This window comes from Natrix helvetica (genome assembly GCF_964273705.1).
Source record: "Natrix helvetica genome assembly, chromosome: 1".
NCBI lineage: Eukaryota > Metazoa > Chordata > Lepidosauria > Squamata > Natricidae > Natrix > Natrix helvetica.
In genome coordinates this window covers 21,246,380-21,264,521 of record NC_138548.1, presented here as the reverse complement: position 1 = coordinate 21,264,521, position 18,142 = coordinate 21,246,380, and the positions used below count along the sequence as shown (strand labels likewise).

At 47.0% G+C, this 18,142-nt stretch overlaps 1 protein-coding gene across 1 annotated transcript in view; it reads right to left on the bottom strand.

Moving 5' to 3' along the window:
* Positions 1-18,142, bottom strand: part of PIK3R2 (phosphoinositide-3-kinase regulatory subunit 2) — a 45,925-nt gene that overhangs the window by 15,628 nt on the left and 12,155 nt on the right. Inside the window, exons 3-10 of the mRNA XM_081943480.1 lie at positions 13,043-13,135; positions 10,969-11,031; positions 9,077-9,211; positions 7,062-7,266; positions 6,785-6,870; positions 5,605-5,710; positions 3,585-3,683; positions 2,072-2,252 (exon numbers count right to left, since the gene is read on the bottom strand). Of these exons, the coding sequence (XP_081799606.1) occupies positions 2,072-2,252; positions 3,585-3,683; positions 5,605-5,710; positions 6,785-6,870; positions 7,062-7,266; positions 9,077-9,211; positions 10,969-11,031; positions 13,043-13,135 (968 nt within the window). The remainder of the gene's footprint in view (positions 1-2,071; positions 2,253-3,584; positions 3,684-5,604; positions 5,711-6,784; positions 6,871-7,061; positions 7,267-9,076; positions 9,212-10,968; positions 11,032-13,042; positions 13,136-18,142) is intronic.

Genomic DNA, 18,142 nt, shown 5'->3' with positions numbered 1-18,142 from the left:
CAAGTCTGCTGCCTTCCAAATGTAGGAATAATGGAAATAGTTGCACATTATGCCTCCAGGTTGCCGGGACAGAGAGCACCTAAGACTGCCGTGGTTAATTGCTGCCGAATGTCACCTTCTGATATATTAATCTAAATCCATTTTTTAAATTTAGCAGCTCTAGCGGCTGAGCTGACTAGCTCAGCATTCTCTTTCCAAAGAGAAGGCAGCGAGGGCAGTAGAGAAACTGCACAGGGCAGCACATAAATCTCGGGAACTATTCTTTTCCCTTCATGTTGCTTCTTCTGCACAATTGGCTTACAAGATACGACTGCTGCTAGATATGGAGGCTTTGCTCAGCCGTCTCAACTTGTTGATACTGGTAGGAGTATCTATGGCAGTGGTGGGTTCCGGGCGGTACGGGCGTACCGGTGATAACCAGGAGCAGCGGCCACCCTACCGGAACGGTGGCTCGTTTGGCCCACCTGCCCGCCCGCATTCCTTTTTGATGCAAACGGGCCAATTGCACACAGACGCATAGCGTGCGGCTCCTGCGTGACCTCCGCTGAGCAGCTGGGTGTTGTAGGGTGGTAGTGTGCGCATGCGTGAGCAGCTCGCGTGCCCGAGGACACCCAGCCCCGTGCGCTGCATACCGGCTGTGATGGGATCTGGAACCCACTACTGGTCTATGGAGATTCTCAAGTCATCCAGTTCATGGTTGTCCCAAAGGTGTTTTTTTCAAGAGGCAACTGGACTTTCTGGTTTTTCTTTAAAGATGTTTAGCTTCTCACCCAAGAAGCTTCTTCAGCTCTGACTGGATGGTGGGGAATGAAACGATTTATACTCCTTGCAGACAGCTGGTCATTTGCATCCTTTTAAAGAGCTCTTAAGGCCACCTGGAGGTTTATCCAGTATTGTCAAGGTCACCTGAATAGTGCAAATGGGTGTGGAGCCTTCTTGGAGCTGCTGAAAGGACTGTGTTGTAAACTGGAGACAGATGGTGTCCTATCCCTCCCCTTCTGTTGAGAGAGGGCTGTTCAGTTTTGACACAGGTGGCCTCTTTGACCCCTCTTTCAAACCAGCGGTCCTCTCTGTCCAAAATGTGGACCGTGCTGTCTACAATAGAGTGGCTTTTATCTTTTAAACGCAGATGTAAATGCTGAATCTAGTCCGGGTGGATTTGTTCTCCTGTGTTGTGCCATGCGTTTATGAAGAAGCTTCTTGGATGAGAAGCCAAACGTCTTCAAAGAAAAAACAGAAAGTCCTGCTGCCTCTTGAAAAAGCACCTTTGGGGCCTTGTTGATACATGGAGCTAAATTCCCCTATGAATTTGCCTAAGCTTTGGATCATAAATCCAGCCCAGTGTCCCATTTGGGCCATAGGCCAGCTGTGTGTTTCAATGGGCCATGCATCAAACCGAAGATGGTGATATTGTATTTTTCAGAGTATAAGACGCACTCTTTTTCCTCAAAAAAGAGAATGAAAATCTGGGTGTGTCTTATACAGCATTTTTGGCCTCCCAAAACCCCACCCCCTTCACCAAAATGGCCGTGCATAGCCTTTAGGAGGCTTCCAGAGTGCTCCTGGGGGCTGGGGAAGGCAGAAATGAGTGAAAAACAGGCCATTTTTTGCTTGTTTTTTTTTGGGGGGGCAGCCCCCAGGAGCACTCTGGAAACCTCCTAACGGCTATGCATGCCCTTTTTAATTTTTTGACAAAAACACACCCATCTTTACAAAAAACAGGCCGTTTTTAGTTTCTTTCCCCCTCCCCCCAGCCCGCAGGAGAACTTTATAAGCCTCCTAAAGGCTATGCATGCCCTTTTTGTTTTTAAAATTTTCCTCTTCAAAATCTTGGTGCGTCTTATACTCCGGTGCGTCTTATACTCCGAAAAATATGGTAGATATCTTCCACTTCAGTTCTGAATATCCAGCATCAGGCTGCTTCTCGAGGAAGACGTTTCACTTAGCAACCATAACCAACATCTCTACCCACTTCCGATCAGGCGACTTCCTTCCACTCAGGAAGTGCTCAGGTGATTTGGCATCCTGTTTCCATTCTCTTGGTGCACAGCGAGTAACAATCACCTCTCACCTGCTGGTACTTGGAGATTGGGTACAGTAACCGAGTGTCCAGCTTGGCATTGTACTGGGCCAGGGACTCGTGCCGGTAGTGGTTGATGAGTTCCACCACAGAGCCAAAGGTCAGTGGCTCTGAGAAGCCATATTTGCCTTCCCGGTGGAAAATCTTGATCAGTTTGTTGTTTCCCCCTTTCCTGTCAAGAGAGATGGAGGACCCGACATTCAACCCATCCAGGCTCAGAAGCAACACACCACTTCTCCACCTTGTCTCTTTCCCCACTGCATGCCTGGGCCTCTCATCCTCTCTAAAGCCCAAACCCAGAGAAGAGACAGTGAGATGCAGTCAAGTCTATTGCTTACACCTAGTGGACAGAATCTTGCCAAACTAAAGCTATAGTTTTCTAACCTACTAGATATTGTTCTGTCCCGTGATTCCAATGGATATGCAGACACCGGCTTAGCTGTCTGCCACGACTAATTACATGGATAAAACCACCCCTTGGCTAGGAGTCTAGAAAGCTATCTTCAAGAAACCAAGATTAAACTTACGGAATGCTTTCTAAACGTCTAGTAAAATGGACTGTTGTTTCCTCCCGTCGCTCCACCTATAAACTCTTTGGGAGGGGCCACAGCCTTAGCCAGCTGTCCCTACTTCTTTCTATGATGTCTTCGCCATAGCTGTTCCTTTCTCCTCTCAGCTCTACACACACGGACATCAGGGACAACCTCCCTCTGTTCCTCCTCACTGCTCCCTGACTCAGACGCCACCTGGTGGCCAACAGGCCTCTCTAGTTCCTTCTCTGACTCCAAACACCCTCCAGAGTCTTCCTCATCCTCCAGAGCAGTCCCATAATGGTCTGAGCTGTCAGAGTCCACTAACAGCTCAGCCGGCCGCTGCTGGGCCACAACAGATACATCCTGAGAGATTCTAGGGCAGTGATGGCGAGCCTTTTCCGCACTCAGTGCCCAAACTGGAACGCCCGTGCGCATGACCAGCCACCTGGTCTTTGGGTTTCCAGCTGGTCTTGCACACTGACCAGCTGGTCTTCAGGTTTCCGGTGTGCGCGAAGACCTGTGCTGGCACGCATGCACGCACTCACTGGAAACTCAAAGACCAGGTGGCCAGTGCGCGTGCCCAGAGAGAGGGCTCTGTGCAGAGGTGGGTTTCCAATTTTTTTACTACCGGTTTGGGCGTGCTCCCACATGCACTCAATGCTTCTGCGCATGTGTCCAGGTGGGTGGGCAGAGCCTCCCGCCATCAGTACTACTGGTTTCGCCAATCTGGGCCCAACCAGCAGCAACCCAACTCTGGCTCTGTGTGCCATATATGTTCGCCATCCCGGTTCTAGGATGTGGTTACCCTAAGCCTCTTCTGTTCCCCTTTCTAGTTTGGAACTATGCAATCTCTTAACTCGGGCCTTTCTCTGGAAAAGCTCTGTGTGTCTGTTGTCATCCCCCCCGCCCCCCTCTCCCAACTGCATATTCCATCCTACCAGCCCCCCCATCAAAGTGAAATTGGGACATACCGGAGGGTCAATGTATATTCACCCTGGATCTTGCTGGAAGCATCCCTCACCAGGAAGGTACCATCAGGAGTGTCTCGGAGTTTTTCGTTCACTTCCTCCCTGAAAAAGAGGCAGGACGATTTGGATCAAGACTTACGATCTCCATACACACAAACGTATTTGGAACATGTTGGCAATGCTATTTGGAGGAGCCCCTGTAAGTGCCAGGCCTCCTCTAGAAAGTTAAATCTCTCGACCAGAGTAAATAGCTTCACACGGGTGGCCATATCTAATTGTAAAGTCTGTTTGTTTATACAATTTAAAGGCAGCCCAACTGAAAGAAAGACAAGGAGAAGAGGGGAGGGGAGGGGAGGAAAGAAAGGGAGGGGAGCAGCGGAGAGGAAAGGAAGGAAAGGAGGGGAGGAAGGGAAGGGAGCAGAGGAGAGGAGAGGAAAGGAAAAGGAAAGGAAGGGAGGAAGAAAGGGAGAAGAGGAGAAGAAAGGAAAGGAGGGGAGGGGAGCAGAGGAGAGGAGAGGAAAGGAAAAGGAAAGGGAAGGAAGGGAGAAGAGGAGGGGAAAAGAAAGGAAAGGAGGGGAGGGGAGCAGAAGAGAGGAGGAAAGGAAAAGGAAAGGAAAGGAAAAGGAAAAAAAATAAGAAAGAATGAACACTGGTCCTCTTGTATTCTTTCTACCCTGTCCGTCTGCTCTATTTAGTTCCCTGATACTCTCTATGTGAGAAGGGAAGGGAATAGGTGCTCTGGGCTAGTCATGGGCCAAGAGAAATGGAAAATAACATTGGCCGTCTTTTGAAGGCAATAAGAATTGTAGGCAGGTCTTGGGAGAAAGGGAAGGAGAGTTCTTTATTATCCAAAATGGTGGTATCATGTCTCAGGAGGAATTCACAGAACAAGCCTCAAAAGAATGCGCGTGTTTGTGTGTGTTTTCACTGCACATACACACCTCCAGCCCACCTGGAACCACCGTTTAGTTGCTGCTTGACACTCATCTCCCTAATATTCTCCTAAGAGCTAATCCCCTCTGATTTTATGTTATCCTCCCATCAATCCCACACGAAGTAAGTTGGGTGGAGAGAGAGGGACTGGGGCAACTTGTAGCACACGGAGACCTTGACCCAGATTGTGCAATATTGTCCTTCGAACCTTAGTGCCAGGCCTGGCTTTCCAACAGTGAGATCCTCTCCATCCAATTCTCCTACAGCCCCAAGGAAGTGGCAAATGGGACAGAGAACGCCAGGCACCTTTCACTGCCGAGGAGCACCTGACTCTCAAAATCCACAAGGAGGCGTCAATCCCTGCCAGGGTCCAAACGATTCAGACAACCATTGGTCTGACACGGCATAGCGCAGGGGTCAGAGCAACCCGCGGCGCTGGAGCCACATGTGGCTCTTTCATCCCTCTGCTGTGGCTCCCTGTCACTCAAAATATGCGCCGCAACTGCTAATGTGCAACACTCGCCGGCATGCGATTGATTGAGCTTTTTGACCCCCGGAAGGCCAACCATGGATAAATCCAAGAAAATAAAAGTTTCAGAAGAGAAAAAGAACGTTTCATTCAACTACATATGCTAGTTTTGTAGTCGCTCAGGCACCGGAAGGCTTTGTGGCACCCGGTGTTTTCGTTTCTGTGGGGAACGGGTCCAAATGGGACTTTTGAGTGATTAAGGTTGCTGACCCCTGGTAGAGCGTCTCCTGCTTGAGCCGGAGGTTGGATTAGAAGCCTCCAAAGTCCCTCCCAACTCTACTGTTCTATGTTTCGTGTTCTAAATCTCTTCTTTTAAAGAGTTTCCTGAAAATTACCTGGAGGTACCATTTTTGACAGAGGAAAGACTGCCAGACCCATTTACGGTTGAATTAACTACTGAAAGGTTTTATGGAGAGAGCAAGGAAAGCCTCAACAAACTTTTCCATCCCACTTCCAGAAAGTCCAATTCGGACCCAATTCTTCCTCCCACGTACCCCCTCCCCCCATGACTACAGTCTAGCTCACTTGGGTGTCCCGTCCCCCCCCCCCTCACTCTTTTACCTGGAGATGTCTCCCCAGTACCACTCTGCATCCTGCAGGGTGGTGCCATTCCCGTTGGTGAGAGAAACTGCTGCCGGTTTTGCTTTGGGAGGCTTCGGAGGCAGAGCTGGAAAAGAGAAGACGGGGACGGCTGAAAGGAACCCTTATCGACTGCATCCTGGAAGGCTACCATGCTATTTGAAAAGGAGCATGGAGACCCAGTAGTATTTCATAATAAGGAAGTCCTCCCATTCATCATCTTCTTTTAACAGCCCCATAATCCCTTGCGGAGTGGAGTCTGGGCAACTGAATGTAGCTAGCAGAGTGTTTAATGGCCCGATGCCTTTCCTGTCACCAGCGCGGAGTTTTGTTCGGCAGATACATTCTCAATTGTGCCCAAGAGAGAAATATCTGCCTTTACCTAGGATCCAACTCACAGCCTCCTGATTGTGAGGCAGGAGCTCCACCTTTGGGCCACTGCATCACTCCTCCCATTCCTCTCGATTATATGCAGAAGAGTCAACCCACCCTGGAGGGGTTTAACAAACTAGGGACCTTGGCATTCAGCGCATACACACACACCCTTTCTAGCCTTTCTCCACCTGTTCCTCTCCAGGTGTGTTGATCTCCAACTTCCTAACCAATGAAGCTGTTCAGTACATCTGGAGGAATCGCTGGTGAATTTCCGTGTTCCAACTACATCTACCCAGGGTTGACCTTCCGAAATTTTATCATGGTGTTCTCTGCCTGGTTGCTGGGTGGGTGTGGCCATGGTGGGCGTGGCCTAGTCGGCCTCCTGCACAAGGGCGGGGGTGGTGGTGGGGTGAGCTTTTTGCCCTCCCCTGGCTCAGGAGGCTTTCCTTGACCCTCCGGGAGAGCAAAAACAGCCTCCCCAGGCTCCGGAGCCCCGAAGTTCCATTAGACCCGTTTTTTGCCCTCCCCAAGCTTCCGCCTGTGCCCTGCACTTACCTACATCCAAAACGTGGGGAGTCCTGGGAGGGACAGGGTGGGGTGGGCAGGGTCAGCCAGGAGTGGGATTTGGGGGTTCTCCAAACTGCACAGAACTTTAGCTAGAGGTTCTCCCAAACCCCTGCGAACTCCTAGCAGCCCACCCTCGCATCTACTTGTCTCCTTAGGCCAAGCACCCGTTCCCCATAATCCCTTCTCCTGCACCATACACAAAGACACACGGTTTCCTTACCTGGAGGGGGAAGGTCTGGCTCAGTGTCCTTTGCCTGCAGAAGGGTCTCCAGGAAGAGGTTTGGAAAATCAGGCGTTATCTCAGAGCTGTGGGAGGAACAGGAGAAGGTTATGCATCAGAGTGTACGGGGGCAGCAGCTGTGCAGCTCAGCTAATGAAAGAAATTCAGAGCCCGAGCTCCTCACTTTAGGAAAATAATTTTTGAACATCTAAGTTTTCCTCTTTCATTGACAGAGGATATTTGGTAAGCTCAGGGTTGGGGGGGGGAGGTCACCCACCTGGCAGCTGCAGGGAGCCGAAGGAGCAGAACCCCAAAGATCTCACTCAGGATCCGAGGCGACAACCCATTGCTTTCGGCTTGTTCGGCCACCTTGGAAAAGTGCCGGAGCAGGAACTGGAAGGTGAGGAGGTGTGGCAGAGGTATGGCTGGAGACTCCAACACTGAAAGCAGCTGCTTTTGACAAAGCTCCGGCTGGGGAACATCTGGAGAGGAGCAGGAGTCGGTTCCCAAAAGGAAAAGAGAGAGAGAGAGAGAGGCTTGAGAATCTGTGCGTCTGTAGGAAGTTAAAACCCACCCCTCTGCTAGAAAAATGAAATATCCTGGGAAATATTAAGAAGGCAGAATATTATATTTCCCTAGATAAGAAATGGAGAGACATGTTTTTTAGGTAGGAAAGAGACTCACTCTTAATAGCCCCACTTTTGTTAATGGGCCATTAAAAGGCTTGAGTCAGTCTATTCTACATAACAACGATCTCCGCCTCCAGCTCCAGGGTGATGGGATTAAGGCATGATAGTACTAGCCCTTTACCCATCTCCCCACAGGGCACCTGAGAAGAAGGGATGCCCAACCAAACTTAGACTCACAGCCTAGAGAGTTGCCCCTGCATGGCCCTGTGGGAGTCTGACAACCAATCAGAATACAAGATCAAGATCAAAGGCCAGAGAGGGCATAAAGCCAGGAACTTTCAGCATTTGCCCTTTTTTCTTCTTCACCCAACATCTGGAAGCATATGATCCCCCTTTTCTGTTCAGGAGCTCAAGCCACATGGTCCTGTCCAACATTAAACCATCTTTCCAAGCAACCTCCATGTTTCCAGTGTCTTTTTCCCCACTTGGAACTGAACCCAGAAGGGCATTTCTTCCAACACATCTTTGCATCCAAAGGTTGGGCATACTGTCTATGTCTGCTAGTAAGATTAGGGAAACCGGCACGCCTTATGCACCTAGAACCCCACCGAGCGTTCAAATTAAATCCTGGGAGGGAAAAAAAAAACATGGAGGGAATCCAGAAGTTACGGGGCAAAATGACTGAGAAAACAAGAGGCTGAAGCAAAGGCAGAGAATCGGGATATGAGGTCAGTCCTCGTGGCTTTCTCCCGTGTCTCAGATCTTTTTATGAAGGGAACTTTAAGAGCTGATCCCCGGATTAATTGATGGATTGATTGCTTCTTCCCTTCTCAGCCTTGCTTCTTTCCCCCTCTTTTATGCTGTGCATTTTACACTGTAAGCCAGAAGCCTTCAAACGTGGCCCCTTGAAGACTTGTGGACTTCAAATCTGGCTGGAGAATTCTGGGAGTTGAAGCCTACAAGTCTTCAAGCGGCCAGGTTTGAAGGCCTCTGCTGTAAGCTTACATGCTGGGACAAATCTCTCTCTTACTGATTTTACATAAGCTGTGCTAGATCCTTTCCTCGTGTAAGGCGAGCAAAAAGGATTTAAGTCAGTGTTTATTTTTTTAAAAAAGCTGTCCTCTTCTGCCAGGCCCGTACTTCCTGCTCTTTGTCCCAGCTTGCAGCTGTTCTTGCTTCTCTCCTCCTGCCTAACCTCAACTCTAAAGCTTTCCTTTCCTTACAAAATTCTTTGTCAGGCCTGCAGCCATCTTTTCTTTTGGATCTTTGGCCTGCCATACTTTCTGTTATTCTACTATGCATTTTCTATTGTGGGGAAATGGGAGGGGGGGATTGTACGGAGTGAGATGCGATGTAGCCATAACAAAATTCTTTCTCGAAAGTCAAGGTCATCCTTTGTCTTTGCACCTCTGCACCTGACCGGAACTGGATAGGTGGAACTGCCAGCATGGCAGTGGGAGATTGGACCATGTGATGGACTTGTGGGTGTGGGGGCAAGATCTTAAACTTTCAACTGGGTGGGGAAAACCGGGAAGCTTTCAGATTCGGGTTTTCCCAGATGTGCCAACGTGGCTCTCTTAATAAATTGGAACTTTGAGGAATGCTTTGCCTCGGACTCTGATTTACTTTTGGGTGCTATTTGGAAGCCTGACACTCTTCTCACCTTGGAGCACTCGTAAGATTTCACCGTGCACGCAAGGGGGTACCACGGGGGTTGGCAGATCTTGCAGGTACCCCTTGAGAGCCTCGCCCAGGGAATGCACATCCAAGGTCTCCAAATTGTCAGTCACAGCCCAGTCTGCAGGGACAGAAACAGCGAGAATGTCAACTCACAAACCAATCATGGTCTGCTCGAGGCTCGTGAGTTAATTAGGGCATCCGTTGGAACCCTGATTTGTTCCAGGAAGCGACTCAGAAGCTGACCCTGGTTCATTCTGGCCAGATTTCCATCTCCAAGCTTACAGCCTTGACTATCCCGATGATTCTGACAATGGGAAACGCAAGCTGAACTCAAGGAAGTGCTCCACCATCACTTTCTGGCACCTTGACTCTACAGGTCTTAAAGTATGACATGTTGGATGACTGTTGGCTCACTTATTTCATCCAGCCTCTACCAGCAGCAGCAGTGGTGGGATTCCAATAATTTAACAACCGGTTCGTCTGGGGTCAGGTTGGCTGTTGTGGGAGGCCCATCCCCGTCCTCCAGCTCCACCACACATGCGGGAAGAGCTTCCCACGACGGTCAACCTGACCCTGGATGAACCGGTTGTGAAATTACCCCTCCCCCCCTGCTATCAAAGTGGATCCTGGGTGCTGTGCTGCAATTGGGAAACAGGAAACGGAGCGGCCGGCACAAGGGAAGGAGGAGGAGCAGGGAGAAGGAAGAGGGAAAGTGTCCTTCTCCTTCCCTCGCGTGGGCTGCTCCGTTGCCCATTTCTCCATTGTAGCACAGCGCCCAGGATCCACTTTGATAGTGGGGGTGGGTGGGTGGCAATTTAACAACAGGTTTGCCCGAACCAGTGCGAACCGGCTGAATCCCATCACTAACACTGCTTGTAGATCTTCTTACAACACCTACCAGGCCTTCTGACTCTCCAATTGCCTTAAAGTTCCTTTTAATACAAGCACTTCCCAGATGACCTAAACTAACTTGCGTGGGCTAAAGGCAACGGAAGGAATTCAAAACATGGCAGCTGAAAAGTTCAGAGATGCACCAGTGTGGCTGCTGCTGGTTTTGGCATCCACGCACATGGCAGCCCATCTAAGCAAAAGTTGACTTTCAGAAGGAATCCAGCATCAAGTATCAGCTACTTAAATAAATAACTGAATGTGAGTTTAGAAAATAAAAATGGGGATGGGAATGTGTCTAGGATCGCCATTTCCTGACAAAGATAAACTGAGAAAGCCAGGAACTTGGGAGGGATTTTAGGGATGGTGACAAAAAGCAAGCTTATCTGTTTTCCTTCTGGTAAGTGGTTGTTTGGTGACTAATTATCTCTATGGCGGCAGCCATGTTGTGAATGCACGACACCCACCCACCCACCACCCACCCCCGCGGCATCCATTTTGCAAGAAGAGGGAAACCAAAATATGCTTCCCAGATTTAAATGTGTCCAGTGTTTCCCAATTTACTTTCTCTTCCTACGCATGCAGAAAACCCAAGTAGATCTTGAACAAGAGTGGCCTCCTGCCAGTCAAAACAGCCCATTGAGGCTGAGGTGGCCAACTTGGCAATGTCCTGCGATCTTCTGCCTGCAGAACACAAGGCCACCCAAACCCACAGAAAAATATACAGAGCACTGCGGGTGGGTGGTATAACCCTCCGGCTTCCCTCCGCTTTTGAACTGAGAGCGAGTTAACTAAATGGGCTCCCAACTCACAGGGTGCTTTCGGGCTTTTTAAATCAGAAAGAAGCGCTCTGCCTCACTCAACCACCCTCATCTCTTTGCCTCTGTCCTCCCTGCCTCGGTCTGAATACAGGCACTGCTGCTGCTGCAGCCTCTAATCTCTTCCATCTGATCAGCCTTGCTTGCTCCCCGCAGAACTGGTTCTTACCGGTTCTCAGTGCTTGCCTTAGTTCGGAGCCAGATGTTCTGTAGAGCATCTTGCTGTCTAACCCTGCAAAAGCAACACACAGCAGATTGGATTAGCTTCACAAAGGAGATTTCACCCCCTCTCCCCCTTCCTGGTGGTGGTGGGGGGGGCAGGGAGCTGGGGACGCTGGACTTTTGGAGGCAGGGAAATAAAAATGGAAGGAGTAAAGCCAAGGCTTAGGAAAAGGAACTGTTTCCTGTTTGCCCACCTGCACATCTTCATATTTATACTTTGGTATCCCATCCTTTCCTTTAAGATGCTCGGGACCTACACCAAGAAGCCTGTTAGGATAGGCAGAAGGAGGCCGATTGGGATAATGTCACCCGATGAGCTTCCACCCCTCAAGTTATGAATTTGGCCTTGCCAATCCTCGCCTGTTAACTCCAATCATTATACCGGACTGACTCATGCGGGTTTATCTACTTTGGCCGCAGAGCGGAAATCTTAGGGTTAGCGCCAGCATCCCGGGGGAATCAACCCTTCCAACAAGGGAGGGAAGACAGCTTTTCCATGCACCCCACCCTCCTCTGAAGAGAATTAACGACAGGAAATAACCCTGCCAATATATTCCTCTGTTCAACTCCAATTCCGCTGATTTGTCTGTGCGCTACCCAACATGCTAAATCCTAACCGGGGTTTTGAGAAGATGGGCTACGCATTGAGAACTTTGGCCACAAGCCTATTTTGAACTAGCAACCCAGTGGTGAAACACAAATATTTTTACTACGGGTTCCGTGGGCGTGGCTTGGTGGGTGTGGCAAGGAAAGGATATGGCAAAATCTCCATTCCCGCCCCATTCTGGGGCCAGCCAGAGGTGGTATTTGCCGGTTCTCTGGACTACTCAAAATTTCCGCTACCGGTTCTCCAGAACCTGTCAGAACCTGCAATATTCCTGCAACAACCCCTGAGCCAGAGAATCTCTGAGCCACCAGCTCTGAGTATGATTCCTCCCTTCTGTTAAGCCCTTGGTACCTAGAAAGCAAGGGATTAATAATACAAATTTATTTATTTTTAAAAAAATAGGGCCTCACTAGAACTATTTATACTCCATTTGGTATGGACAAGCCATTGATTTTGCTTGCTTTTACTTTATTACATTTATATCTTGCTTTTTCGCTCAGGAATTCAATTAATAGGGCTCTATTCCCTCCTTCATTTTTTGTACAACAACCCTGTGAGGTAAATTGGATTGGGAGAATTTCTTAAAGCTATCCTATGAGCTCCTGTCAGTTGAAAGTGGGAAAAGAAATCTAGGTAACTCAACCCATTAATCACTGATTCTTTATTATCAGTCATTGTTCTGACCTAGGCTTCCCAAGAGCATGAAGCAAACTCCTTGTCCTGACAAAAAACCCCTTTTTATTAAATTACTGTTCATAAATCATGAATATGTGAATAATGTTCATTCACAGACAGCAAAGTCTTTCAGGGGAGAATTTACAGTCACAGACCTTCTCTGGCTTGGAGAGCTGACAGGCCGAGATCTCCAAAACCTGGCAAGGAATCTCAGAGTTTTAAGCGAACTAATTGCCTCCTGCAAACTCCACTCCCCTTTCGCTCCTCTTTTATTTCCTCTGGAAGGGCCATTCATCGGCCTTACTCCCAAGTTGACCCCTGTTCTTTAGCTGTTCCCTTTGTATGGCAACTCTGCGCATACCGGGAACAGGCTCCAGCTGTTCGTCTGCCTCACTGATGCCTGACTCTGAAGGCAGCTGATAACTGGCATACAGCTCTGGCCCCCTCTCTGTCTCCGACACAGAGCTGTCATCAGAGCCTTCCCCAGACTCCAGGACTGGCCCATGTTTCTCCCCAACCTCCTCCCCGTTTGAATCTGCTGCCAGCTCCACTGGCGGGCCACAACAGTCGTGTAACTGAGTCCCCATAAAAAGCACCAGGTGGTCTTCCATCCAGACTGTCTTAACACCAGCAGGGAAGCTTCAAAAGGCACCCTCCACACCAGCATCCCCTGTGTAGCTTGCAGGACCTGCCTCTGGGCCAAATTTCTCACACCACCCTGCTGTCTCCTTTGGCTCACCTTTCTTCTCAATCACATCCACCAGCCTACACAGCAGAGGTGGGGCAACCTCGGGTGGGGCAAACTGCTCAGAAAGTTCTGGAAGTGTCACCCCTGAAACATGGACAGAAAGACAGATCAGCAAAAGGCCTGAAATAATTGGGGAAAGAAAAAAGCAGATTTCAAAAGGGAAGACTTTTTAAAATTTATTAAATTTATATGCTGTCCTCCTCTCTCTCCAAGACAACTCTAGAAATAGAAGAAAAAAATCATGTATTTTTGTTCATGGGTACAGAGGGAGGATTGGGGGGGGGGGGGGCTATAAATGCCCAAAGCAATTGCCCTGGGCTCAAAATTATGGCACAATAACAGGAAGCCACAATCCTTGTGATGAAGTGATAATTTCTAGACTGGTTGCCTTGAGTTGCTTGGCTTACCAAAATTCCTAAATCCAGGAATTGATAAAAATGGAGAAGCTATGACAGTAGTGACACTGAGGGGTCAGAGGTATTCTCATCTTGGGTAGTACCAAAATCTAATTTAATACTTTGAAAATAACATGGAACTCTCTTCCATCCCCCCCCCCCCCCCCAGTTTTTCCTTTGATTTTTAGTAAGCAAGGTATTTATGAAAATCATTTTGGGGGCAAAGACCTGCACCTGATAAAAATTGTATTTGATAATTGTATATTACAGTACAGCTTTGGTACATTTTGATTATATTGATAGAGATTTTCTATATTGGGCTATATCTTATAAATTACGTGAGCACGCACGCCCTGTCCGTGAATGCACTTAGCCTTCTGTGCATGTGCTTTGGCTTGAAAATGTGCCTAAATGGGACAGCATAGAGCCATGATGGCGAACCTATGGCACGCATGCCACAGGTGGTACGCAGAGCCATATTTGATGACACGCCAGCCATCAGCTCTGGTGGGCATGCGCGCTCCGGCTAGCTAATTTTTCGCCCTTCCGGAGGGCCAGAGGATGCTGTTTCCGCCCTCCCCAGGCTTCAGGAAAGCCGCTGGAGGTTGAGGAGGGCGGAAAACGACCCCAACGGGCAACCGGAAGTTAGAGAATGAACTTCCGGTTCGTCCGCTGGGGCTGTTTTTCGCTCTCCCCAGGCTTCAGGAAAGCCTCTGGAGGCTGGGGAGGGCGCGCAATTTTGGCATGCCGTAAGAAAAAGGTTCGCCATCACTGACATAAAGCCAGTTTACCCACAATTTCCACTACCAGTTCAGGCAAACTGGTCCAAACCACCTCTGGTTTAATTGTTTCTAATGATTTATACCTGTTATTAACTATTTTATTCTATGTTGCCCCGAGTCACATTTATGACAAGAGCGCACCAGCAACTAGTTGCTTGGTGAACTTTTAAGTTATAGCATACCCCCCAAAAGCTATTTAAAAATCTAATATGAATTCAAAGTTCCAACATCCATACTCCTCACGGCTACATGCCCATTTTTGGCATGCTTGGCAATTGGACCGCATTTACGGCTCTGTTCCATAGTCATGTGATTGCAATTTATAATATTTTTGCCAAAATCCAGCATTTGGGCTATGTTTACACAACGTACTTTACCCTAAATTCGAGGTACCAATATTTCTGGCAAAAGAAAAGCCACATCAGGAATAATGGATTTATTTAACAACGGTGGCATTCATTTAATGTCCATAGCATACTTCTCAATCACATCCACCAGCCTACACAGCAGAGGTGGGGCAACCTCGGGTGAGGCAAACTGCTCAGAAAGTTCTGGAAGTGTCACCCCTGAAACATGGACAGAAAGACAGATCAGCAAAAGGCCTGAAATAATTGGGGAAAGAAAAAAAGCAGATTTCAAAAGGGAAGACTTTTTAAAATGTATTAAATTTATATGCTGTCCTTCTCTCTCTCCAAGACAACTCTAGAAATAGAAGAAATTCGAGGTACCAATATTTCTGGCAAAAGAAAAGCCACATCAGGAATAATGGATTTGTTTAACAACGGTGGCATTCATTTAATGTCCATAGCATACTACCAAAAAAAAAAAAAAAGCTGTACATTCAGGTGTGATCACATTGAAACTCACTTTATGACAGTCATGTATTAAAGCCAAAATTGCAGGTTTAATTACACCGTAAGAAAAGGACTACCTGTATAAATTTGATAACTGAGTCTGAATAAATATGTCCAGTGACAACCTATCATTAATACAGCTACTGTGACCTATTATTAATACAGAATCACAATCAAAGGAATGAACAGAAACAAGACTGAATTCCTGCAACGCATGACAGTGGGTTCAAATGACGTGCGTAGTTTGTGATTCAGCGTGATATGGGACAGGATCCACTGATTGTCTTAAGGAGTTGTGTGACAAGGTCATCACGGTAAGCAAAACAGGTTTATACGAGGGTAGTATGTGACCCAAGCAAATGTGGGACATTGCTATCTTAAATTTAGGGTGAAGCATGTTGTGCAAACATAACCAAACAGTGACTCTGGGATTAGGATCCTTCCAACTGCAATTTGGGATAATAACACTGGCATGTTTTTGAACGATTGTTGCAAAGATTATGGATGGTATAACTGAAGGGCTCTAAGGAGTCAAAAGGCTACACACGTGTTTAATGAACTCAACGTAAAAATAAATAAATAAAAAACCTGGATGATCCTAAAGGTGGAACCTGCCCAGATGCTAAGGTCCAGAATTTTAATCTTTATATTTATTCATTTATAATCTCCGAGAACCATAAAAGAGGCAAGCAGCTTCCACTATGACCTGCTAATTCTCCTGATTTTATTTAAATAAGGTCTGGTTTTTCCAGACTCAACTGGGCATCTGGCAATCAGTTGGCTTCACTTGTGAAACAGGTGCCAATTCCTCTTGCCCAGGAGTGCCCTTTGCAGCTGCCTTGGGCTCTACTTTGCACTTTGTAAGGAAAAAAAAAAAAGAAATTTTAAACCTATTTTAAAAGCACTCTAGGTCACTCCACTAAAAAAGAAAGAAAGAAAGAAAGAAAGCCAGAAACGCTCCCGGACTGTTTCCTTGCAAGCTGGCCTTAGGCCAGCTCTGGCCCCCAAAGCCCCACAGCCGACGGCGTCAAATCCTCTGGCTCAGCCGGAGAATGTCAAGTCAGCACATTCCTGATTGTGAAACAGTGTGTGCATGCACGCACGCTCGTTTATCCGTGTTTGTGTGTGTGTGTGTGTGTGTGTGTGTGTGTGTGTAAAACACCTACACTAAGCAGTCCATTTCCCCCTTGCAATGGTTCAGCATTGGGCCTCCCTTCTTCAATGAAAATTAGCTGATGAATAAGGAAACGGGAAGGAAAGCTGATTTTGGCTGCCTGTAAAGAATTCCGTTTCTGTTCTCAGCTACCTTGATAAGAATTTTTTTCCAAGGGAAAATGGAAGAAACATGGGCCAAGAGAACTTTTTTTTGCTTCTGGTGCTATTATTCTTTCTTTCTTTCCTTCTTTCTTTCTCTCTCTCTCTCTTTTTCTCTCTCTATTTCTCTTTCTTTTTTCCTTTCTCTTTCCTTCCCTTTCTTTCCTTCCTTCTTCCTCTCTTTTTCTTTCTCTTTCTCTCCTTTCTCTTTCTCTCTCTCTCTTTCCTTCCCTTTCTTTCTCTCTTTCTTTCTTTTTTCCTGTTTCTTTCTCTCTCTCTCTTTTTCTCTCTCTATTTCTCTTTCTTTTTTTCCTTTCTCTTTCCTTCCCTTTCTTTCCTTCCTTCTTCCTCTCTTTTTCTTTCTCTTTCTCTCTCTTTCTTTCCTTTCTCTTTCTCTCTCTCTCTTTCCTTCCCTTTCTTTCTCTTTCTTTCTTTTTTCCTGTTTCTCTCTTTCTTTCTCTCTCTCTTTCTTTCTCTCTTTCTCTTTCTTTCTTTCTTTTTCTTTCATTCCTTCCTTCTTTCTCTCTCTCTCCTTTCTCTCTCACTTTTTCTCTCTTTCTTTCCTTTCTCTCTTTCTCTCTCTCTCTTTCCCTTTCTTTATTTCTCTCCCTCTTTCTATCTCTCTCTTTCTTTCTCTTTCTTTTTTCCTGTTGTTTTTTCTCTCTCTCTCTCTCTTTCTCTCTCTTTCTTTTTCCAGCAAGCACTTAAACTATTCCCCCACCCACTGTTGTTCACAGATGGACGCAGAAAGTTTTTCAAATTATTTTCAATGTCTCCAATGTAGGGATTTTAAACCAAAAAAATCTCACACCTGTCCTGTCAAGGAGATGAAACAAAACTTCTTCCTAAAAACATTTGCCTCAACTGGTAGTGCTACACCCAGATTTTGTATTTTCTCACAATCTGTCTAGACTTTTGGGGGCAGCCGAGTCATCACAGCAGGGCAGGGATTGGGGTTCAGAGAGAGCTCAGCCCATAACCCACCAAGGATTATATTAGTAGTAAGTCACATGTGAAAAAAGAAAGCTGAATCATTCATTCTGAAAATCAACAGGAGCCACAATACCAGGTAGGAGTCATTATCTCCCAAAGATGTGGCTAGTCAGGTACAGATAGTCCTTGACATACGACCACAATTGAGCCCAAACTTTATGTTGCTAAGCGAGACAGTTAATGGAGTTTTGCCCCCATTTTATGGCCTTTCGTATCACAGTTGTTAAGTGAATCACTGCAATTGTTAAGTTAGTAACATGATTGTTAAGTAAATCTGGCTTCCCCACTGATTTTGCTTGTCAGAAGGTCACGAACACGGATCACCTTTTGTGACCAAAAAGTGAATCTGTTACCAAGTGTCTAAATTTTGATCACATGACCATGGGAAGGCTGCAATGGTCGTAAGTGTGAAAAATGATCATAAATCACGTTTTTAGTGCTGTTGCAACTTTGAACGGTCACTAAATGAGCTGTTGTAAATCAAGGACTACCTGCAATGGAAAGGGAAGAAAACATTTACAGGTAGTCCTCAACTTACAGCAGTTCATTTAGTGACCATTTAAAGTTACAACGGCACCGAAAAAAAGTGACATGATCGTTTTACACACTTACGACCGTTTCAGCGAGGTCATGTGATTTACATTTGGATGCCTGACAATTGACTCACATTTATGACGGTTGCAGTGTCCCAGAGAATTAGGATCTCCTTTTGCCCCCTTCTGACAAGCAAAGTCCATGGGGAAACCACAGTCA